We start from the raw sequence: 26,123 nt of genomic DNA, 5'->3' as shown, positions 1-26,123 counted from the left end.
TACATCAGGGAGGTGCAGTTCCCTAGCTGGTTAGCTAATGTTAGGGGTGTAAATGAACCAAGCCGCTCGCGAGCTATTCGAAGCTCGATTCGATAAAAGCTCGTTTGAGCTCGTTTAATGAGGCTCATTAAGATAAACAAACCAAGCTCAAGCTTCGTAATATTCGGCTCGTTAGCTCGTAAACACGTTCGTTAAACTCATTAAGTAACTTTTAAATAAAAAAATAATAGTTTTGAAATTGAATTTATAGATTTTACACTCTACTTATGAAAAATATAGAAAAATATATTAAATTTATTTATTAGAATAAAATTATAAATGTTAATAATAATATTATAATTTTCTCTAAATATATAATTTAGTTTTTAATGAATATTTAAATTTATGATTTATATTTATTAAACTCGTTTAGGCTCGATAAAAGCTCGAATAAGCTCGTGAGTCATGAATATATTCGTTAAATAAAGCTCGAGCTCGGCTCGATTATAAATGAGCCAAGCTCAAACATTCAAGCGTTAGGCTCGGCTCAGCTCGATTACATCCCTAGCTAATGTTGTCCTGGTCTCTAAACCGGGGAATAAATGGCGAGTGTGTATTGATTTCCGTGACCTCAACAAGGCTTGCCCGAAAGATTATTATCCTTTGTCCCGAATCGATCAATTAGTAGACTCTACGATCGGATGTGAATATATCTCTATGCTGGATGCCTATCAAGGCTATCATCAAGTCCCTCTTGCTAAAGAAGATCAAGAGAAGGTCAGTTTTATAACATCTGAAGGTACTTATTGTTATAATGTTATGCCGTTTGGACTAAAAAATGTAGGAGCAACTTATCAAAGGCTTATGAATAAGGTCTTCCAGAAACAGATTGGGAGAAATATGGAAGTATACGTTGATGATATTTTAATTAAGTCTCTTCAGTCTACTGATCTATGTAGGGATGTAGAGGAGACTTGCAAAACACTGAGGCAATATGGACTCAAGCTAAACCGGAGCAAGTGTTTATTCGGAGCAAAAGGTGGAAAATTCTTGGGATACATGGTGTCCGAGCGAGGAATAGAGGCCAACCCAAGCAAGGTCAAAGTACTTCAGAACATGGAACCACCACGCAACATGAGGGAAGCCCAAAGACTCACCGGTCGGATTACTACCCTGTCTAGATTCATTTCAAGGTCGGCCGATCGTAGTTTTCATTTCTTCAAAATACTTCGGAAGGCTAATAAATTTCAATGGAATGAAGAATGTGACAAAGCCTTCCAGGAATTAAAAGATTATTTGTCTACCCTTCCTGTATTAGCTAAGCCTGTAGTGAGAGAAATGTTATGGGTATATCTGTCAGTCAATGAAAATATTGTAGGCTCTGTGTTAGTCAAACAAGAAGGGAAAGAGCAACAACCTGTGTATTTTTCCAGTCATTTATTAAAAGGAGTCGAGTGTAGATATACCACACTCGAAAAGTTGACCTATGCATTAGTGTTAACCGCCCGAAGGTTACGCCCATATTTCTTAGCACATGCAATTATTGTATTGACCAACAGTACTCTCGGGCGGATTTTGCTTAACCCAGAGGCATCTGGTCGATTGATTAAGTGGACGACCAAACATAGTGAGTATGACATACAATATCAACCTCGCTCGACCATCAAGGCACAAGCTCTAGTAGATTTCATCATAGAAGTTCAAGGTCCTGAAGAAGAAAATACCTGAAAAATTTATGTGGATGGATCTTCAACTAGATAAGGTAGTGGGATTGACGTTCTCCTTATATCTCCAAGAGAAGATAAGCTTCAACTTTTTATCAGGTTGAATTATAGGGCCACCAATAATGAAGCAAAATATGAAGCATTGATAGCAGGATTACAAGCTGCTCGGCATGTGGGAGCAGCCCGGGTTTATATTTACTCTGATTCCCAGTTAGCGGCTCAACAATTATCAGGTAACTTCGAAATAAATAATGACAGACTCAAGTTATATGTGGAGGCGTTTGATAAATTGAAGGCTCAGTTTCAAGAAGTAACTGTACAAAAAATTCCTCGAGCTGAGAATCAAGTTGCGGATGAATTAAATAAATTGGCTTCTGCTATAACGTCATGGAGTTTGGATCGGCCAGTTGAACAGACATTGTTAGTATCTTGTATTGAAAGATAGGCTGATGTAGAAATACAAGGTGACTGGAGGGCACAAATTATATTATATTTACAGCAAGGTATTCTTCCAACCGATGCAGAACAAGCAAGGATATTTAAGAAAATGGTTACTCAATATACTATGATAAGGGAACAATTATATAAAAGAGTTTTCTCTAGGCCTTTACTTAAATGTATCGGAACAGAAAATATACAATATATCTTGCAAGAGGTTCACCAGGGCTCATGTGGCAGTCATATAGGTGGAAGGTCCTTGACTCTCAGGATTTTATTAGCAGGATATTTCTGGCCTACTTTACATGATGATGCTGCAAATTTTGTAAGAACTTGTATTTCTTGTCAGAAACATCAAAATATTTCACACCATCCTATACAATTGTTAAGAACCTCTATAGTCTCCTGCCCCTTTGACCAATGGGGTATGGACATAGTTGGTCCGTTTCCTATGGCAACTGCACAAAGGATATTTTTATTAGTAGCAGTGGATTATTTCTCTAAATGGGTAGAAGCAGAACCACTTGCTCGAATTACTGAAGATGCAGTTATTAAGTTCCTGTGGAAAAATATTGTATGCAGATTTGACATTCCTCACAAATTAGTTTCTGATAATGACAGACAATTTCAAGGAGATAAAATCTTAGACTGGTGCAAGAGCTATGGTATTATTCAAGCATTCACGTCCTAGCATATCCACAGAGTAACGGTCAAGCAGAAGTAACCAACAGAAAGATTATAAGAGGATTAAGAACCAAACTGGATCATGTGGGAGACAGTTGGGTAGATGAATTGCCTAGTGTTCTTTGGGCATATCGTACTACACCTCGAGAAGCTACCGGAATCACTCTCTTCCAACTAGTTTATGGGGGAGAAGCTGTCATTCCTATAGAGGTAGGCGTAGAATCTGACAGAAGACAATTATATGACGATGACAATGCGGGTCGACGACTTATGGAACTAAATATGATAGAAGAAATTAGAGACATAGCTGCAACTCGTCTTACATCATACCGACAAAGAATGAGGCAGAATTATAATAAGAGGGTTATCCCAAGATTCTTTCAGATGGGAGATCTAGTATGGAAGCGTGTCAAGCCTGCTGGTGACGTTAGCAAATTGGCACCACAATGGGGAGGACCCTAGTAAGTGGTAGAAAAACTTGCATCGGGTTCATATTATCTCCAAGACACTGAAGGAAGAATTCTCGAGCATCCATGGAGTGCAAATCACTTACAACCCTACCAAACTTAACAAGCTCATATCGTTCAAGCACACGCCCGAGAAAACAAATCAAATTTATTTGAAACAGTTTCCCCATGAGCAGATAACAAGTATGTTCATAATTCATGTACTTCATCTAATTCGATAAATATAATGCAAGCCAAATATCACCCGAGAAATAGACATGGTTCAAGCGGTGTGATGATTAGTGGGTAAACATTTTTTATTTGATTAAGCGGCTGTCGATTGGGAGCTTTAAGGAAGGACCTACCGGGTTTCCTTAAGAAAATCTCAAAAACGCTAAACCATCACAAGGTTAGTGCAAGCATTTTTGCTTTACATCAAAAACATAGTCGATCGGGAAATTTCATGAAGTAACTCGGATGAGTCTTCATGGGAGGAACCGGAGACTTTAAACTATCATGAAAAGACAGTCGATCGAGAAATCTCATGAAGTAACTCGGACGGGTCTTCATAGGAGGAACCGGAGACTTTAAACTATCAAAAACACAGTCGATCGGGAAATCTCATAAAGTAATTCGGACGGGTCTTCATGGGAGGAACCAGAGACTTTAAACTATCATTAAAAGACAGTCGATCAGGAAATCTTATGAAGTAACTCGGACGGGTCTTCATGGGAGGAACCAGAGACTTTAAACTATCAAAAACACAGCCGATCAGGAAATCTCATGAAGTAACTCGGACGGGTCTTCATGGGAGGAACCAGAGACTTTAAACTATCATGAAAAGACAATCGATCGAGAAATCTCATGAAGTAACTCAGACGAGTCTTCATGGGAGGAACCGAAGACTTTAAAGTATCAAAAACACAGTCGATCGGGAAATCTCATGAAGTAACTCGGACGGGTCTGTTAGGACCTTCGGATGCGGCTAGAGAGGGGGGGTGTGAATAGCCGACCTCAAATTATCGTTTCTTCCTACAATTTAGGTTAACGCAGCGGAAATACAATGTAGAAACGAAAATGGAGAAGATCAACCTCAAACGCGACGATATAACGAGGTTTGGAGATGATACTCTTACTCCTCGGCGTGTCCGTAAGGTGGACGAATCCTATCAATCCGTCGGTGGATGAGACCCCGGAAAACCGGCTAATAAGAACTCCTTCTGGGTGGAGAAACCTCGCCACAATCTCTTTTGCAACAGCAATAAAGGAGTACAAGAAATAAAACAAGAAACAATGGATAATATGAATGTAAATACACTCTACCAAGTTTGCTTACCTTCTTCTCGTCGACTGGAGTCCGTTGATGAAGCAGCAACTTCACGGATGATGCCAACAGCAGCTGATCAACCAGTCGAGGGAAGCTCACACGAAGCTTCAGCGAAGAGGAGCTAAGCAAAGCTCAAATCGTAGTAAGGAGGAAGAGCTAGATCTTTTCTGTAAGAGTTCTTCTGCCTTCTTCTACTGTAGCGGCCTTATACCCTTCACCTGCGAAGAAGACAAAGAGCAACACAGAAATCTAGCCGTTGTGTCGTAACGGCTAGGCCTGGACCGATCAGGCTCCAACCTGATCGGTCTGGGAGACTCCTGATCGGTCTGTGGACCGATCAGGCCCTAGGCTGATCGGTCCCCAGACCGATCAACCAACTCTCTGTGAGAGTTGGCTTCGAAGTCTGATCGGTCTGTGGACCGATCAGACTATAGGTGGATTGGTCCACAGACCGATCCCCTCCTATCGCTCTCTGAAGTCCATCGGTTCCTGATCGGTCTACAGATCAATCAGTTAACCCACAGAAACATTCTGTTTGGTTACTGATCGGTCACCAGACTGATCCAGACAATCAGAGTATCACTGGATCGGTCACCAGACCGATCCAATGCCTTAGAGCTTCCCAGCCCTAAACCCTAAAGCCTTCCCGGTCTAGAGAACGAGCTACGGAGCCCTCTTTGACCTAGTCCGGAGAACGAGCTACCGATCCCTCTCCGACTTCCACGTTCAGTCCAGAGAACGAGCTACCGAGCCCTCTCTGACTTAGTCCGGAGAACGAGCTACCGAGCCCTCTCCGACTTCATCCGGTCCAGAGAACGAGCTCCCAGCCCTCTCTAACCTAGTCCGGAGAACGAGCTACCGAGCCCTCTCCGACTTCGTCCGGTCCAGGGAACGAGCTCCCGAGCCCTCTCTGACCTAGTCCGGAGAACGAGCTACCGAGCCCTCTCCGACTTCCTCATCTGGTCCAGAGAACGAGCTCCCGAGCCCTCTCTGACCTAATCCGGAGAACGAGCTCCCGAGCCCTCTCTGACCTAATCCGGAGAACGAGCTGCCGAGCTCTCTCCGACTTCGTCTGGTCCAGAGAACGAGCTCCCGAGCCCTCTCTGACCTAGTCCGGAGAACGAGCTACCGAGCCCTCTCCGACTTCCTCATCTGGTCCAGAGAACGAGCTCCCGAGCCCTCTCGGACCTAATCCGACAGAGCCCTCTCCGACTTCGTCTGGTTCCGAGAACGAGCTCCCGAGCCCTCTCGGACCTAATCCGGAACTACCGAGCCCTCTCTGACTTCCCATGCCAAGCTTCCATACTTGGACTTCTCCCGTGCCAAGCTCCCTGCTTGGACTTTTCCGTGCCAAGTCTCCATACTTGGACTTTTCCCCGTGCCAAGCTCCCTGCTTGGACTTTTCCGTGCCAAGTCTCCATACTTGGACTTTTCCCGTGCCAAGTCTCCATACTTGGACTTTTCCCGTGCCAAGTCTCCATACTTGGACTTTACCGAATCAAGTCAACTCAAGTCGGGTCAACCAGGTCAACCTTGACCGAAGGTTGCACCCACAATCTCCCAAGTTTGTATTCTTGTCAAACATCAAGATACAACTTTTCTATTCTCGTCAAACATCAAAATACAACTTGAGTCAGGTCAACTCGAGTCGGGTCAACTCGAGTCGGGTCAACCAGGTCAACCTTGACCTAAGGTTGCACCAACAATCTTCCCCTTTTTGATGTTTGACAAAAACCATAATCAAGTTAGGTTAACCCGATAACCTAACTTAGGTTTTCCATGACAAAAACCATAATCAAGTTAGGTTAACCCGATAACCTAACTTAGGTTTTCCAATAGTTCTCCAATCAATGTTCTTCCTTGAACATTCTCCCCAAACTCCAATGTTCTTCCTTGAACATTCTCTAGACATTTCTCTCCCTTTTTGACATACATCAAAAAGAGTGAATCAAGGTCAAGAGTTTCTTCCTAATGAAAGTCCCATACCTTTCATTGAAATCCTTAATTTCCCCCTTGATATTAGATACAACAATAAACATAGTGACAATCCTCATATCACTAATCTTGACGAGCAAAAACTCCCCCTAAAAGTCAACTCCCCCTTGACCATTGCACCAACAATGTCTTGGAGAGTTTCAATCCTTTAGAAATCTAAAATACCAACTTCCAGCTGAAATTTCAGACAATGTCGAAAATCAGCATTTTGGCACGCTCAGCCCTTTACTGGATCGGTCACCAGACCGATCCACACTTCCCTGGATCGGTCCAGTGACCGATCCAGACCTCCCTGGACCGATCAGCATCCCCTCTGATCGGTCCACAAAGCTCTGATAGGAATTTCTGATTTTTCTCCCGAAATTCAGAAACCCCTAAAAATTCACAGAAAATTCCAAAAATTGTAAAATTTTGAGGATACATTCCTCATAACATATATTATCATGGAAAAATAGTTTTCTATGAAAATAACTTCCATTTTCAAATCTTGATCAAAGTTCGAAAAACTTTGAAATAGCTCAAGGTTAATCCATCTTTGTATCAACTTGCTCAATGATGAATGCTATCACTAGAAAAGCTTCATCAAGGTTTTTCAAATCAATTTTGAAATGATTTTAAACCATTCAATTTAGGACCACAATTTTAGGGCTAAATGTACATGACTTGTACACAAGCTTTCCCTATGATCCTCAATTTAGAATTAGGCTCATCTAGGTACAAGAGCTATGCACCTTGATCCTAACTCATAATCCTAATATCTCACACACATCTAAGGTGTATCAAACACATCCAAGTCAATTTTGATGTGAGATATGAGTTTAGGTCATCTTAAGCTAAGTTCTCATGCATTTTCTAGACAACAATTTGATTTCCATATCAAATTGAGTTTTTATCCTTAAATCAATTTAATTGATCATAAATGCAAAAGATGATGACATGGCATAAAATAATATCATAAGTGAAAACATGTGCCAATGTCATGATGTCATGTCATAAAGTATGAAACTTAAATAAGGCATGACATATAACTAACCTAAGCATTATCATGACATTTCAAATGATAATAAAATAAATATGATGTCATGACATGGCATATGACAAACAATTTATGGCAAATAACATATAAAGGTATAGAAAATACCTAATTCTAGCTTTAGTTGCCATTTTTGATAATTTTGATCATTTTGCCATAAATTCTATATTCCTAAGTGTAATAGATCTAAAATCATATACTAAAGATTTTTAGATCACTATGTGCCAATTAGATTGACCCTAGAAAATTCCTCAAGTGTGGTTGGCACATCCTAATCACCTTAGGAATGAGTAAAATTTTAAATTTCATTTTCAAGGCTTGATTACACCTTGAAAATTCCTAAAATGCCACCTTTTGCCATGATTAGGTTAACTACCTATCCAATTAAGGTTGGCACACCCTAACCCATCTAGCGTGATGGAATCACGCTTCTAGGAACCCAAAACCTATTTGGGCTCATTGGGTTCACTAAATATTCACTAGAGATGACTTCCCTAGCAACCCTCCTAATGACCCTCCTAGGCTTTAAAGCCTTGGTCATTTGGGACTCATCAAGATCAACTCTAGGGGTGACTCCCCTTGTGACCTTGGTGATGGTCTTCCTAGCCCTAGGTCTTGTTCCATAATCGAATGGAACATTATGGTAAGTGGGCTTGACCACTTGAGACTTAGGTTTGTGACTCAAACCTCTCATGTCCTTAGGCTTTTGCTTTTAACCCTTAGACCCTAGAGTTGACTTCTCCAAATTCTTAAGAGTCTTTTCTAAGGTGTCAAGTCTTGACCTCAAGACTTGATTTTCCTTCCTTAATACCTCAAGTTTTAATTTGTCATTTTTCTTTGAGGTATTCCTAGGCATATGTCTAGTTGTTTTGGGATTCCTATCTAGGTTTTCCTTAACCTTAGATGAGTTAATTCTAGGGTTGACATTTCTAGTATTATCCTTATCTAGGCTAACATGTTTGGCACCTAAGGACATGTATCGGTTTCTATGGTTATCATGCTTATCATCATTGGCAATTGCAATAAAGCTACTAGCATGTTTCTTATTAGAATTGCAATAATGTGCCTTAAAGGGTACCTTAGGGTTTGCCTTAGGTCCCCCTATAGATGTGCTTGGTCTCTTGTCCTTGTGAGGTTGCCTCCCCCTCGGACATTGGCTCCTATAATGCCCCCTTTGCTTGCATTGGAAGCACACCACGTGCTCCTTGCCCTTGCGTATCGGGACTCCGGCTTCCTTGACCTTTGGCGCCGGTGGAGTCTTCCTAATCCTCTTTGGACATTTACTCTTGTAATGCCCATATTCCGTACACTCAAAGCACATTATATGTAATTTATTTGAAATTAAGTTGCTTGAGTTACCGAGGGTTGAGGATGGATATACGCTCTCTTCTTCATCCCTTCCGGAGGTAGAGGTTTCTTCTTGCACCAATCTTGATGAAGAACTCTCCTCCTCTTCTTCCTTAGATGTTGAGTAGCCCTCAACTTCTAATTACATACCTCCATGATGTGAGCTACTTGACTCACTTGACTCCTCTTCATGACTTGAATTGGAGCTCTCCTCATGGAACTTAGCCAAGTTGTTCCACAACTCCTTGGCATCGTTGTATCCACCTATCTTACACAAGATATCATTAGGTAATGAAAATTCAAGGATTTTCGTTACCTCGTCGTTGATTGTGGATTGGTGGATTTGTTCATTCGTCCACTTCTTCTTCTCGAGAGGTTCTCCCTTTTTATCCACCGGAGGAGTAAAACCTACTCGTACACAATTCCAATTCACTAGGTTAGTCATAAGAAAATACTTCATTCTTACCTTCCAATACGTGAAGTCGTCGCGATCGTAGAAGGGTGGAATCGTGATGTCTTCTCCAAGTAGATCCATTCTCTAGCTTGTGCTCCCCCGGGTGTTAATCCGTCGAAGAGCAACCTGGCTCTGATACCACTTGTTAGGACCTTCGGATGCGGCTAGAGAGGGGGGGGGTGTGAATAGCCGACCTCAAATTATCGTTTCTTCCTACAATTTAGGTTAGCGCAGCAGAAATACAATGTAGAAACGAAAATGGAGAAGATCAAACCTCAAACGCGACGATATAACGAGGTTCGGAGATGATACTCCTACTCCTCGGCGTGTCCGTAAGGTGGACGAATCCTATCAATCCGTCGGTGGATGAGACCCCAGAAAACTGGCTAATAAGAACTCCTTCTGGGTGGAGAAACCTCGCCACAATCTCTTTTGCAACAGCAATAAAGGAGTACAAGAAATAAAACAAGAAACAATGGATAATATGAATGTAAATACACTCTACCAAGTTTGCTTGCCTTCTTCTCGTCGACTGGAGTCCGTTGATGAAGCAGCAACTTCACGGATGATGCCAACAGCAGCTGATCAACCAGTCGAGGGAAGCTCACACGAAGCTTCAGCGAAGAGGAGCTCAGCAAAGCTCAAATCGCAGTAAGGAGGAAGAGCTAGATCTTTTCTGTAAGAGTTCTTCTGCCTTTTTCTACTGTAGCGGCCTTATACCCTTCACCCGCGAAGAAGACAAAGAGCAACACAGAAATCTAGCCATTGTGTCGCAACGGCTAGGCCTGGACCGATCAGGCTCCAACCTGATCGGTCTGGGAGACTCCTGATCGGTCTGTGGACCGATCAGGCCCTAGGCTGATCGGTCCCCAGACCGATCAACCAACTCTCTGTGAGAGTTGGCTTCGAAGTCTGATTGGTCTGTGGACCGATCAGACTATAGGTGGATCGGTCCACAGACCGATCCCCTCCTATTGCTCTCTGAAGTCCATCGATTCCTGATCGGTCTACAGACCGATCAGTTAACCTACAGAAACATTCTGTTTGGTTACTGATCGGTCACCAGACCGATTCAGACAATCAGAGTATCACTGGATCGGTCCATCTCGATCCAACACCCTAAACCCTAAAGCCTTCCCGGTCTAGAGAACGAGCTACCGAGCCCTCTCTGACCTAGTCCGGAGAACGAGCTACCGAGCCCTCTCCGACTTCCACGTTCGGTCCAGAGAATGAGCTACCGAGCCCTCTCTGACTTAGTCCGGAGAACGAGCTACCGAGCCCTCTCCGACTTCATCCGGTCCAGAGAACGAGCTCCCGAGCCCTCTCTGACCTAGTCCGGAGAACGAGCTACCGAGCCCTCTCCGACTTCGTCCGGTCCAGAGAACGAGCTCCCGAGCCCTCTCTGACCTAGTCCGGAGAACGAGCTACCGAGCCCTCTCCGACTTCGTCCGGTCCAGAGAACGAGCTCCCGAGCCCTCTCTGACCTAGTCCGGAGAACGAGCTACCGAGCCCTCTCCGACTTCCTCATCTGGTCCAGAGAACGAGCTCCCGAGCCCTCTCTGACCTAATCCGGAGAATGAGCTGCTGAGCCCTCTCCGACTTCGTCTGGTCCAGAGAACGAGCTCTCGAGCCCTCTCTGACCTAATCCGGAGAACGAGCTGCCGAGCCCTCTCCGACTTCCCATGCCAAGCTTCCATACTTGGACTTCTCCCGTGCCAAGCTCCCTGCTTGGACTTTTCCGTGCCAAGTCTCTATACTTGGACTTTTCCCCGTGCCAAGCTCCCTGCTTGGACTTTTCCGTGCCAAGTCTCCATACTTGGACTTTTCCCGTGCCAAGTCTCCATACTTGGACTTTACCGAATCAAGTCAACTCAAGTCGGGTCAACCAGGTCAACCTTGACCGAAGGTTGCACCCACAATCTCCCAAGTTTGTATTCTTGTCAAACATCAAGATACAACTTTTCTATTCTCGTCAAACATCAAAATACAACTCGAGTCAGGTCAACTCGAGTCGGGTCAACCAGGTCAACCTTGACCTAAGGTTGCATCAATAGGGTCATCATGGGAGGAACCGGAGACTTTAAACTATCATGAAAAGACAGTCGATCAAAAAATCTCATGAAGTAACTCGGGCGGGTCTTCATGGGAGGAACCGGAGACTTTAAACTATCAGAAACATAGTCGATCGAGAAATCTCATGAAGTAACTCGAACAGATCTTCATGAGAGAAACCGGAGACTTTAAACTATCATGAAAAGACAGTCGATCGGGAGATCGTATGAAGTAACCCGGACGGGTCTTCATGGGAGGAACCGGAGACTTTAAACTATCAAAAACACAGTCGATCGGGAAATCACATGAAGTAACCCGGACAGGTCTTCATGAGAGAAACCGGAGACTTTAAACTATCATGAAAATATAGTCGATCGGGAAATCACATGAAGTAATCCGGACAGGTCTTCATGGAAAGGACCGGAGACTTTAAACTATCAAAAAGACGGTCGATCGAGAAATCTCTTGAAGTAACTCGGACGAGTCTTCTTAGAAGAAACCGGAGACTTTAAAAGATCACGCAGGATTGGGTATTCAATCAAAATATGATAGAGCACAGAGCTCTATCTGGGATTACATGCCCGATCAAGGACTCAAAGGTTGATGGAATTCTTCATATTAAACCATTTGGGATTATATACCTGGTCTAAATTCAAAATTATATGGATTTCTTTATGAAGATCACTCGGCACTATACCTCCAGTTAGGATGCAAAGTTCACAGGTGAATTCTTTATACATATATATGCATAATCCTGCAAAATCACATTCTCCATCAGAAGCCACAATCATATAAAGCTCTTTATTTAAAATCGCTCGGGATTGCATAAACCCTATGGAGTTCTTCATATGAAATTGCTCGAGATTACATATCCCTTGGAAACACGGAGGCCTTTGGAATTCTTTATATGCAGTCGTGCCCAACTAAAATTCAAGGAGTTTATGGAAAGTCTCATCATCTGAAATTATATGCTTGGTGAAGATATCATAAAAGGGATAATTCTTATTCTCATCCCTCATAATCACTTCAAAAGGAGCAGTGGTCAGATAATAAGGATCAAAAGGGTTCACAGGATCACTGTACTTGGGTTCACGGGATTGCTGCACCAGAAGTCACGAGGGTTACTATAAAGAAGATCACGAGACCACTACGATACCCATGGCAGAGTCACGGGTGAAGATATCCAAAGAGACAAAAATAGATTTGTGTCTAGTCAGTCGGCTACACCTCCTTCGACTAGATTTGAATGGGAGGCAAGTGATATGGGTCAAGTTTGGTAGGTCCCTGGTAAAAAGGAAAAAGAAGATAGCAGAATTAAGAAAATAGTCTAATATCGGCCGGGATATACCTTGAGAGAGGTAGGCCAATCCCGACCGGGTAATACCTTGAGAAGTACAGGTCAACATCGACCAAGATAACACGCTTAAGACAATATAGGTTAATATCGGCCGGGATAACAGGATTAAGTAGATATGGGCCAAGATCGACCGAGATAACACGCTTAAGAAAAGAAAGGCCAACATCGGGCGGGATTGTCTGAGCTAGCATAGATTAATATCGAGCGGATGTATATGATCGTCCGGGAATGAGCAAATACAAGACTATACGGGATTTATAATATATTATAGGACGATAAGGACCTGTGTTAAATAAAAATAATAATCCACCTATACGAAACCTCGGATCAATCCCGACCAATACAAAACATAGTATAATATCGGGTTACCCTTGACATAGTGAAGACAGGACAACCAGACAAGGGTGATAAAGTATAACTCATAGAACAGGACGAGAATAAACATTTTGAAGATATTTATGAATAACTTATGAAAATATCTGCTTCATATGATTGTATAACAGGTTGACTAATTTGGCGGGAAGAATGCTTCTAGAATTTTCTGCAGGTACTAGACAACAAAAAAGGTACATCTGGGGTACAAAAGAGATTCCTTAAAAGTCATTTTCTATAAGTACGTGGCTTACGTCATCTCATAATAAACTCTAACAAACCAGGGTCCACTTCATGACTACGGAGGTTATATGAAGTGGTATAAAAAGAGGAATCCTCTCCGTTGGCCAGGTATGCACACATTACTGCTCGCACTCACAACCCTAATTTTCAACTACTGTTCATCTTCTTCTTCCATCTTCCACACAAAGAGAGATCACTAATTTGAGCGTCGGAGGGCCTAGCCAGGAATTCCCACCCCGGTCTTAGGTAACTGATGATAGTGTTGGTTGATCTCTTGTGCGTAGGAAGCCTTGGAAGCTCCAGATCTCGGTTTTCTTCATCAAAGATTTCTTCTCGTCTTTGGATCTTCGCACAAGGAGGGCATTATGTGATTTCGTTCTCTTAGATCCGCTTTGGGTTTCTCGGATCGGTATTCTACAAGTATTATTCTTCATCAGTAGTAGGTTTTCTCTCCCAGCTTTTCGTTTTGCCAGGCATCTCAAACAAGATCAATTGACTTTCGAACTAACAAAGTTGAGAAGTTTACATTTTCCTTTGTTATTGAGCCTCTTTCGTTTCTTGCTTGTACTTTGAGAACCAGATACTAAGTGAGCACTATCAGATGTCTCAATTTTTAGTCTCCCTTCCTCTTGCATGCATTGAGTAATGAGCTCATTCAATGTCCACTTTTCCTTTTGAGTATTATACGATATCTTAAAAGGAGTGAACCGTGTAGGCAGAGACATCAAGACGAAATGCATTAACATACTCTCAGACATATCAAGTTTTAGTGCTTTCAGACTTATCGCTATATTGGACATCTCCATAATGTACTCCCGTATGCTTCCTTTACCATTGTACTGCATGGTTACCAACTTCGTAAGAAGTGTGGCAGTCTCGACCTTTTCATTTGAGGTGAATTAATCTGCTAATTGGCCCAAGAAACTCCTAGCATCTCCTCCCTCTGTTATTGAGCATTTTATTAGTGCTAGTATGGAAAATTTATGATACTCAGGCACATGCGATTTGATTTCTTCCACAGCTGAAATTCAGCCCTCTGCTCTATGTGCTAGCACTGGTCAAAGGTGCGGGACGATCATTCCTTATTGCATAGTCTAAGTCCATGCAGCTTAAGACTACGATTACGTATTCTTTCCATTTAGCAAAATTTGAACTAGTTAGTATTAGAATGTTATTAATGCTGGCAGTTACAGATTGCACTGAAATTTAAGAGAAAAATTTATTTAAACTCACGATTTAACTAAAGCTAAGAACATAAAAGTAATATAAAATTATGTAAATAAAATAAAATTTTAAATACATATAAATGAGCTCTTATGAGATACCAAGTACAACATAATGTGTCTTCCTTTGGGTCGATATATTATTTGTTAGTAATGCTCTCTAATATAACTCAAACTTCAATTGACCACACAATGTACATTCTTTTGGACTGACCCATTGTATGCATAATATGATATTTTATATGAGTTATATTTTTTGTCCATAGCTCATAACAACCTTAATCAGCCACATAATATGTCTTCCTTTGGGTCGATATATTTTATGCATGATCTGAAAAAAATAATATTTTGTTCCATAGTTGTAAGTTACCTTGTGCATATATTTGACATAAAAGTAATCTTCCATTGGGTCAGTTCTTTTTAACATAGATATACATCTACCAAAAAAATGCACTAAACTTATTTAAGGTGTCTTCGTTTGGGCCGACACATTAGTTTAACTTAGCAGAACGTTTTGTAGATAGATCCAAGAAAATTCTAGGAGCTTAATTTGAACGAAAATTACTTAATTAGCCTTAATAACATAAAATTAGACTTGTTAATCGATTGATACCATATGACAATTGATTGGTTTTATTCAATTGATTATCATAGTCAATTTAAAAATGTACTATATGCGGCTACATGACAATATATAAAATCCTCCGTTAAGAAACTAAAATTTACTTTAAATTCTATAATTAAATAGCATTATTTAATACTATTTAATCCCAATCCCTTAATTATTCATGCATTAAAAAATATATATCCGTTCATTTCGCATTGAAACACTGAATTAGTTTGTTTCACGTTGAATTATATATATATATATATATATATATATATATATATATATAATTGAAACAGATTTAATTATTTTTTAATTCATGAAGCAGAAAATGTTTTATCGATTAAAAAAAATCTCAATCCATTAAAAATAAAAAACTTAGTCGAAAATAAAAACAATCACAAATGATTAAAAATAATCATTGATAATTGATACAGTAGTAAGTCTAAAGCTATTAATTGATTAAATCTTTAATCATTTTTTTCAAAATTTTAGATATGATAATCGATTACTTGATCAAAGTAATCAATTGAATTATCATAATTTTATTTAAAATTAAGTTAAACAATGACAGTTTTCACCGTTCTTCGTATTCTTCGTAAAAACACATAAAACTCATAAAACAAGACTATCCTAGATTTCTTTTATATGATTTTCGATGATCAAAAAATTTATAGTAAATAGAAAAAACTTGATCTAGCATACAATAATAAATCGATAAAAAATTTAAATTTTATTGTCAATGAAAACGATGAAATATAATATAGGACTCTGATACCAATTGATAGTTCTTATAAAACCTAAACCACATGGATTCTAAGAACCGTATAAGAATTCGCATATAGGAAATACAAGAATATATGAGCATGAATCTTCGTATCAATATTAAGAAAAAATAAATATATAAACTAATATGACAAGGAACCTAATTGAAGAGTTATCCTTGTCTTTAGCGTCATCCAAAAATAATCCTTGTGGATAAAGATGTAGCGGAAATAAAAGGAAGGTCTTCTAAGGGACTTAGGGGTGACGGCATAGAAAAACTTTAGGTCAATAGGGAATCAAAAGTTCTGTCAAGATTAAACCCTAAATCCTTGAGGACCAACCTTATATATAGTGAACATCTATTATCAACCCATAGATGATAATAGATACGGGACTATAAGTTCTACACATACAAGGTCTACATCTAATAACCAAAACTCAATAAGCCTAAGTTAGATCACTTTAATGGGTTCGGTTTATACTCATATGCACAACTTACAATTAAGCCCACCAATTAGAGATAATAACCAACACCAGCTTCGTGCCAATGTCGTGTTCCAACCTTCGTGCCGTTATTATATCCTAGCCTACGTGCTGTTGTCACATCCCAGTGTGCATGCTGCTGTCATATCTCAGCTTGTGTGCGGTTGTCATATCCAGACTTACATGCCGATATCATATCCCGGCCTACATGTCGATGTCATATCTCAACCTGTGTGCCAATGTCATATCCTGATCTATGTGCCGATGTCATATCCCGGCCTGCGTATCGTTGTTAGGTCCTGGCCTGCATACCGCCTTTCAGGTCCAGGTCGCGTTCAGCTTTGTCATCCGACTCTCATTCATCTATTTTTCTAGATCACGACAATTCAATCAGCGTCACAACCAGCTCACTGTCTACTAGAGGGCGCTCCCCTAGGTCAAGGTACGTTTACCATATTCACTCTCCATTCTTGTTCTATACGTATTTCATTACTCTACTATTTGTTTTGTTCCTTATATATTCGTTGGATCTGCCTCGAGTATCGGGGTACCATAACAATTCAGTTAATATTCTGACCACATCACTCGATGATCCATTTGACTTAGCATTCGGACAGAATAAGTTCTAAAAGATTTGCCCTTGAGGATTACAATGATTCAAGTAGTTATAAATTGCAGTGATCTAACAGAGGAAGGAAATAGCACACAAGGAAAGTATATATAGCAGAAAGGATTTCCCCTTGAAGATTTTAATTATAATGACAGAGGAAGGAAATAGCACAAAGGAAAGGAAGGAAAATGGATCAGGAGACTGAGATAACAATCAAATAAAAACCTAACTTCAGAAAGCTTTCGCTAGGATAAAGTAGCTCTATCTTTCAGCTCCTGCCCATACTTGTTGAGTTTTGTTTTAAATTCAAAGCAATTTTTGTAGTGGTTTTTAGTCCCACATTGCTAAGTGGAGAAGCTTGGAAGGGCTTATATATGAATCTCTTCCATCCTTGCTTAGCAATAATAAGAAGACCTACACGCATGCGCGGGCCAAGCCCAAATCGAGTGGATTTGGGGGGTTCGAGCCGGAAATCCATAAACCGGGCGTCACGTGGGGGGGGGGGGGGGGCAAATCCCCAGCCCGTGGGCCTTGCGCTCACGGGCGGCCCGGTCTGTTTTTGCTGGTTTGGTTCAGTCTGAACCAAACCAGTTTGGTTTCTGGTCTCGTTTCTGGTCCGCGTGAGGAAACGAAGCAGCGCTCCGCGTCGATACAACGCATCCGCGCGGAGCGCGTCGTATGAGGATGCGATACAACGCATCCGCGAGTGAGAAGAGGAAGTGCGTCCCTTCCTCTGCACTGTTTCGAAGTGTATAAATACACTTCCTTCGTTCCTTCTGAAAACACACCGAAGAAAAGCATTTCTTCTGCCTTCTGCTTCTTCTCTCCCCTTGTTTCGAGTTCTGAGGCTTGGTTTGCGATTTGAGGTTGAGTCCGAGTGCGGTGCTCGTTTTGGAGTGCACCTACGAGCGACGCGAGCGGTTGTCGGATCTTGGGAGGATTTTGCCGGAGAGCCTTTGCACCGTGGGCGGCAATCAATTCTCTAAAGACAGTCGGCACGTCCGACGCTTCGACCGGAGATACACAATTTCTTAACCCTTTACTGTTATTAAAGTTTATTGCATGCTCGTCGTTTATTAGTGCAATTAAATATTACTGTTTTAGCATAATTAGTTCTATTACAGTTCTTACAATTTTTAGAGAATTGATTGTAGCATCAATAAACATGATGAACGATAGGGTAACGGGGTCTGATGAGGCTAGTGCCCGACCCGAAAAATTTTACGGGCAAAACTTCAGACGTTGGCAACAACGAATGAAATTTTGGCTTACTACGCTAGGGCTATTCTCCGTTATAGAAACAGACCCTCCTTCACCTAATGAAGAGGAATCTGCCCGTAGTGCTACCTTAGAGAGGTTTAAGCAAAGGGATTATCTCTGCCATGGGAGAATCCTGTCTGCCCTCTCAGACGCACTATTTGATGTATACTGCTCAACCTCTTCAGCTAAAGAGCTGTGGAAATCTTTGGATAAAAAATACAACTCCGAAGATTCTGGTTTAGAAAAGTATACTGTGGCAAAATTCCTGAACTTCAAAATGGTTGAAGGTAAATCTGTGGTTGACACATGAATTCCAAGTTCAAATTCATGGTCTTGCTGAAGGAGATATGCCATTACCTGAAAAATTTCAGGTCTTGTCTATCATCGAAAAATTACCTCCGAGTTGGGAAGATTTTGGCATGACTCTTAAACATCGGAGAGGTAAAATCTCTCTCGAAGATTTGATGATTGCCTTAAATATCGAAGAAGAACATCGGAAGCAACATAAAAGTGATGAAACAAGAATGCCTATGGATTTTATTCCAAAGGCAAATGTAGTAGTCTCATCTGACAAGAGGAAATTCAAAAACCAGAAAATGAAAAACAAGATACCCAACCCAAAGGTTCAAAAGAAAACTGGAACCAAACCTAAGTCTTGCTGGGCATGTGGACAGGTTGGACATTATGCCAAATTCTGCCCTAAGCGAAAGGACAAGGAGAAAAACCAAAGCAATACTAAGGCACGAGTAAATGTCGTGACTACTAGTGACGACACCAGCGATAGGTTTGTTACCTTCAAACCCGAACTAAACTTGAACTATCAACCCAATGAATGGTTAGTTGATACAGGTGCTAATGTACACTGTTGTGCTGATCGCTCTGCCTTCCTTACTTATCAGGTAATTGAAGGCACTTCCGTGACCATGGGGAACCATTCTGCAGCCAGGGTGTTTGGGATAGGACAAGTTGACCTGAGGTTCACCTCTGGAAAAGTCCTGTCACTGCATGAGGTGCATCATGTTCCAGCGGTCCGTCGGAATTTGATTAGCGGATCAAAGTTAGTCCGTGCTGGTTATGAGTTGAACTTTAAATGTAATAAAGTTGTAATATTACATTTAGGAACCTTTATTGGAAAATGTTACCTTAATGAAGGTTTATTTAAACTCAATGTAGAAAATGCTACTTTAAATAAAACTTCTGATATTGGTTGTTCATATAACATTGAGTCTTATGATCTGTGGCATGACAGATTAGGACATGTCAATTTTAATACCGTAAAAAGGATGATGAATCTTGACATGATCCCTAAGCATGCTATAAATGATAAGAAAAAATGTGAAATTTGTGTGCAATATAAACAAACCCGTAAACCCTTCAAATCAGTTGATAGAAATTCTGATATTTTAGAATTGATTCATACTGACTGTTGTGAGTTTAACGGTGTAATAACGAGAAATCATAAAAGGTATTTCATTACCTTCATTGATGATCACTCTCGTTATTGTTATGTTTATTTGCTAAAAACCAAGGATGAAGCTTTAGATAAATTTATGAACTTTAAATCTGAAGTTGAGAATCAAACCGATAAAACTATTAAGAGGTTAAGGTCTGATAGGGGTGGAGAATTTACCTCGAACCTGTTTCAAAAATTTTGTCAAGATACAGGTATAATCCATGAGGTAACTGCTCCATATAGTCCTCAATCCAACGGTATAGCAGAACGAAAAAATCAAACCCTTGAAGATATGATTAATTCCATGTTAGGCAGTTCTGGGTTACCCAACTTTATGTGGGGGGAGGCTCTATACACTGCATGTCATGTGCTAAATAGAGTCCCAATGAAGTCAAGGGATAAAACCCCATATGAGCTTTGGAAAGGCCGAAGGACAAGTTTGAAATACCTTAAAGTGTGGGGGTGCCTTGAAAAGGTACTAGTACCTGAACACAGAAGGAAAAAACTTGGTCCAAAGAGCGTAGATGGTATCTTCTTGGGTTATGCTCAAAATAGTATTGCATATAGGTTCCTGATTATTAAATCAGAATTTCCTGGAATAGATGCAAATACTATTGTAGAACTTCGCGATGCTACATTTTTTGAGGATATATTTCCTATGAAGACGAGAACACCTCAATCTAGTATTCCTACTAGAAATGAGCCTTCTTCTGTAGAGGTCCCATTATCCGTAGTGGGTACACCTTCCTCAAGTCACTCTAGACTAGATGAATCTAGTGAGTGTACAGAACCGAGAAGGAGCAAGAGGCAACGTGTGTCTACGAATTTAGGTCAGGACTTTATCACCTATAATATAGAAGGTGACCCTGTGACATATAGAGATGCTATGGCTTCTCCTGAAGCTAAGTACTGGAAAGAGGCCATTAAAAATGAAATGGACTCTATTATCTCTAATGCTACTTGGGAGTTAGTAGATTTACCTCCTGGGTGTAACACTATAGGATGTAAATGGGTGTTTAAAAGAAAACTAAAACCTGATGGGTCAGTAGATAAATTCAAAGCCCGCCTAGTTGCTAAGGGATTCAAACAGAAAGAAGGGATTGATTATTTTGACACTTATTCTCCTGTTACAAGAATTACTACAATCCGAGTATTAATAGCATTGGCGTCCATATATCATCTTGAGATCCATCAAATGGATGTTAAAATGGCATTCCTTAATGGAGATCTTGAAGAAGAGATATATATGGATCAACCTGAGGGATATGTAGTTTCTGGAAATGAGAACAAAGTTTGTAGGTTAGTCAAATCTCTTTATGGTTTGAAGCAAGCCCCAAAGCACGAAAAATTTGATAGAGCTATGCTATCATTTGGCTTTGAAGTGAATGACTCTGATAAATGTGTATATGCTAAAATGAAAGGTGATAATTGTATTATCCTATGCTTATATGTAGATGATATTCTACTGTTTGGAACTAACCTTTCTATTATAAAAGAGACTAAGACCCTCTTAAGTGGTAAGTTTGATATGAAGGACATGGGTTGTGCTGATATGATTTTAGGGCTGAAGTTGACTCGATCAACTGAAGGAATAGCAATTTCTTAATCACTCTATGTTGAGAGAGTATTAGAGAAATATGACTATAGCCAAGTTAAATCTGTTGTCACACCATATGACCCTTCAAAAACTCTCCACAAGAATAATAGTGGTGTGACAGTGTCTCAATTAAGATACTCACAAATAATAGGTAGTTTAATGTATTTAGCTAATTGTTCTAGACCTGACATTTCTTTTGCTATATCGAAATTGAGCAGGTTTACCAGCTGTCCGGACAGAACGCATTGGGATGCATTAGATAGAGTACTCAGATATCTGAAAGGCACTATATCCTTGGGCTTATGGTATGGGAGATTCCCTGGTCAGAGGATATAGTGATGCCGATTGGACAAATCGGGATATGTAAAGGCGTAGCATGTTATATGTTTTGTTTGAAAGTGCAGTTGTTTGTTGAAAGTTTCGAGCAAGACACAGTTACAGATTCAACGACTGAGTCCGAGTACATAGCAGCTTCAAAGGCAGCAAAGGAAGCTTGATGATGAAGAACTTCATAGTAGAGCTTGATAATCAAACAACAATAGCTCAGATTAGAAGCTCCAAGTATAACCAGAAACAGAAGAGACATGTACGAATAAGATTAAAGTCTATTCGTGAGCTAGTGTCTCTTGGAGTGGTGTCATTGGATTTTGTAAGTTCAAAAGACAATATTGCTGATCCACTCACTAAAGGACTTGATTATGAGAAAATCAAGAGATCCAGTAAGGGAATGGGACTGAGGCCTGTCCTGGTTTCATCTATAGCGGCAACCCAACCTATCTGATTGGAGATCCCAAAAAGTAGGTTCAATGTGGTACAAACAAGCTATAATGGTGAAACGTAAGCATCAAATTAATTGAGATATAATCTCATAGTCTCTTCCCTGGATAGATGCTTGACTGCTAGTAAGGATGAACTTAAGAGCTCTTAATGAGTTCAAGGTCTTAATGATAGGATGCTTGCAGTACATCCTTGGAGAACTCACCTATGTAAGTGTAACTGTGAGGCCGCAGTGTGGGGGGTCTAGGCAACTCTCCTTAGCACTTATGAAACAAGATTCGGTGGCATGGCCGTAATGCACCAACCCAGAAGGATTCAACCGTCGCCAGTGATGAGTTGTTACCAATTGATCTTCACATATAAAATGTTTAAGATCAAGACTCTGTTCTCTTCAAACCTATGTGAATAAGATTGGTGTACTTAGGTGAAAATTCAAACCGGAAGGTATTTTCACTGAAAGCTCATTGCAACCAAGCCTCAGAACATATCTTTGTTTTTGACTAAAAAAAAAAAAATTGCTTTGAATTTGTGGAGGATTGTTGAGTTTTGTTTTAAATTCAAAGCAATTTTTGTAGTGATTTTTAGTCTCACATTGCTAAGTGGAGAAGCTTGGAAGGGCTTATATATGAAGCCCTTCCATCCTTGCTTAGCAATAATAACCTACGCGGGCCAAGCCCAAATCGAGTGGATTTGGGGGTTCGAGCCGGAAATCCATAAACGGGCGTCACGTGCGCGATTAACGCGCACAGGGGTCCCCAGGCCGTGGGCCTTGCGCTCACAGGCGGCCTGCTTTTTTGGTTTGGTTCATCCAACCAAACCAGTAATTCTGGTTTGGTCTCGTTTCCGTGAGGAACGGCGGCGCTCAGCGTCGATACAACGCATCAGCGGGCGCCGTATGAGGATGCGATACAACGCATCCGCGCGTGAGAAGAGGTTGCCCTGCTTCAAGTGTATAAATACACTTCCTCCGTTCCTTCGAAAACACAAGCAAATAACGATTTCTTCTTCTCTCCTTGTTCGGGTTCCGAGGCTTGGTTTGCGATTTGAGGTTGAGTCAGGCGGTGCTCGTTTGGAGTGCACCTACGAGCGACGCGAGTTGTCGGATCTTGGGAGGATTTTGCGGAGAGCCTTTGCACGTGGGCAATCAATTCTCTAGTCGGCACGTCCGACGCTTCGACCGGAGATACACAATTTCTTAACCCTTTACTGTTATTAAAGTTTATTGCATGCTCGTCGTTTATTAGTGCAATTAAATATTACTGTTTTAGCATAATTAGTTCTATTACAGTTCTTACAATACTTTCCTCGGAACAGTCAAGCTTGCTTATGGATTGTTGCTACTTTCTCACACAAAGCAAGGCCCTATATAGGGAGACCAGATCTCTTGGTCCAAAAAAAAATATATTAGGGAATGATCCACTTTTAATTACATTCGGATCGTAGTCATGATCTGATCATAATTAGTTGTCATCTCTTTCTGAGTTCATCATCCCCACCAAATTATAATTTTGATCGGAACGGGCGGTCGGAGGTTGTCCGGAGGCTGCCGAAAGTAGGCTAGGTTGTCGGGCATTGAGCAAGGGACGACCTTAGGCCGTCCGCTCCGACTCAAACTATAACATGATGGGGACGATAACCCAGGAAGGGATCATAACTAATTACGATAAGATCGCAGTTACGATCTAACCGTAATTTGAAATGATTCATTCTCTAATCTACTTTTTTATGGATCAAAAGATCTGCTCCCCTATATAGGCCAAGAGTGTTGAGATTATTGTTATTATTTACATCAAAGCATATGTCCCTTGAATTGCTTTTCCAAATCAAATATCATCCACGGATCACTCTCCTTAACTTATCTCTCTTCTCATTCAAATCTTTTCTCTCACTACACTTTCCACTCTTCTTTTTAAAATCTCTAGTTTTGTTCTTCCTCACAATTAGTTTAGACAATTGAACTTATTAAGTAAACTAGTACTTAATCATCAATTATTGTGACGACACTTCATGCACATAGATAACATGAAAAGAACACATCACATCTCGTCGTCCACATGCATATGATACATCATAAGCAACAAAAATCAGTGTCTAAACAACAACAAGCATTCCCTCGTTCTACTTTTAAGTGAGGAAGCTAGTGTGACGGATAATAGCTCAGAACAGTATACGTGGTTTGTATCACAGTGAGAACAAATAGGGCAAGAACACCAAATAATGAGATAGCTGCCCAAGGACTACTAAAGTAATCGCGATTCAACCTTGCGCGCCATTTGTTGCATCTAGTGTCGTGGTGCTTCTTCATGGCAAAGATGACGTCCGCAATGTAGAAATCTTCTGAGCTATAGCATAGATTCGTGTTAAGCTTGCTAAATAGAGTAGCAATTTCTTGGCTGTCCCCTAAATCGCTAATAATGATCTCATGTTGTTGAAGCAGTTCGACATCTGCTGCCGTATCGATGAGGTAGTCCATAAACACCGCATAGGATGTGACACGGAACTTGGAATCAGTTGAACATTGCTCGTACGCGATAAGATTTCTCAAGAGCGAGTTGGTAGGGTAGTATATGTGAATTTGGGGAATCTCCAACTTGCCTTTATGAAATGTAATGTCCAGGAAACTCTTAGCTTTCTGTTTTCTTTTGAAGTTAATTCTAGCTTCATTGCATACTGTAGCATTGGGAATCCATGGTAAGTCAGGGACAGCATCTCGACCAATGAATATCTTAGCGTTCTGCTGCGAAAACAAAGAGGAGCGCAGCTTTGATGGCAACGAGACGCATACTGTTTCAACTAGTTTAGAGTTGCAGAGGAAGCCAAATGTGGAGGACTGGTTGCCATTGTCATTGCCATTGCCATTGCCATTGTCATTGTTTGTTGTCGGATCAATGCAAGAAAGAAAAAGATGAATTATGTGGTGAATAGTCTCATTGTCGGAGGTAAATTCAATGTTACTGAAGAAATATTTTCGGATGAACATGAATGCTAGACGTCTAAAGAAATCACGGTCGTACTGAGGAAATGCAGATAGGAACAAAGTTTCAAGAGGAACGGAAGCTGGTTTTCGAGAATGAAGATATCTTGCAGTGCATTAAAACGAGTCCACAAGGTACTCTCTTTTGAAATCTCCATCGGGTCGATCCACCCCGTTATTGTAAGCATCAGAAAGCATCCGTCTAGCAACATCATTTCCACAAAACTGTTGCTGCTCATGTTCACTTCCTCCGAATAGGCACCGCGTGCTCGCGTTTCCAGACCCTTGATCAGATCCAGATAGTCCTTCAAGACCATATCACAGTTCAGATGGAGGACAGCCTTGAGGTACTTCCATTTGATTCATGGCCTGTAGATGGGGTTTGTCGTGGTGGTAGGGGCCGAGCGAGACAATCAATGGCTCATATGCTTGAGGGTCGACCTTTTCATGATATCCGGGACTCTGTATATTGTTGCCCCTCTTTTTCTGTCCCACAAATTTGTGTCTGACAGCCTATTCTCCAATGAGATTACCCAGTCCATTTCCAGCCTCTCAACTTCTGTGTTATTCATCTTGATTCCAAAGGATTTGCCCTTTAGAATTTACAATGATTCAAATAGTTATAAATGCAGCGATCAAACAGAGGAAGGAAATAGCACAAGGAAAACAGCACAAAGGATTTCCCCTTGAAGATTATAATGACAGAGGAAGGAAATAGCACAAAGGAAAGGAAGGAAAATGGATCAAGAGACTGAGAAAACAATCAAGTAAAAAACTAACCTTAGAAAGCTTTCGCTAGGCTAAAGTAGCTCTATCTGTCTTTCAGCAGCTGCCCAATACTTTCCACGGAACAATCTCAAGCTTGCTTATGGATTGCTACTTTCTCACGCAAAGCAAGGTCCTATACAGGCGAAGACTGTTGA

General features: G+C 40.8%; 1 protein-coding gene across 1 annotated transcript; it reads right to left on the bottom strand.

The window, feature by feature from the left end:
- Positions 1-24,281: 24,281 nt before the first annotated feature.
- LOC121973593 (UPF0481 protein At3g47200-like) lies at positions 24,282-26,109 on the bottom strand. The gene is made up of 2 exons (XM_042524988.1): positions 25,981-26,109; positions 24,282-25,793 (listed from the first exon to the last, which is right to left on the bottom strand). The coding sequence occupies exon 2, from the start codon at positions 25,204-25,206 to the stop codon at positions 24,364-24,366; it is 843 nt and encodes a 280-aa protein (XP_042380922.1). The 5' UTR covers positions 25,207-25,793; positions 25,981-26,109; the 3' UTR covers positions 24,282-24,363.
- Between the last annotated feature and the right edge of the window lie 14 nt (positions 26,110-26,123).

Source organism: Zingiber officinale, chromosome 4A, assembly GCF_018446385.1.
Source record: "Zingiber officinale cultivar Zhangliang chromosome 4A, Zo_v1.1, whole genome shotgun sequence".
In the NCBI taxonomy this organism is placed as follows: domain Eukaryota; kingdom Viridiplantae; phylum Streptophyta; class Magnoliopsida; order Zingiberales; family Zingiberaceae; genus Zingiber; species Zingiber officinale.
This window is presented reverse-complemented; position numbering and strand designations above follow the sequence as displayed.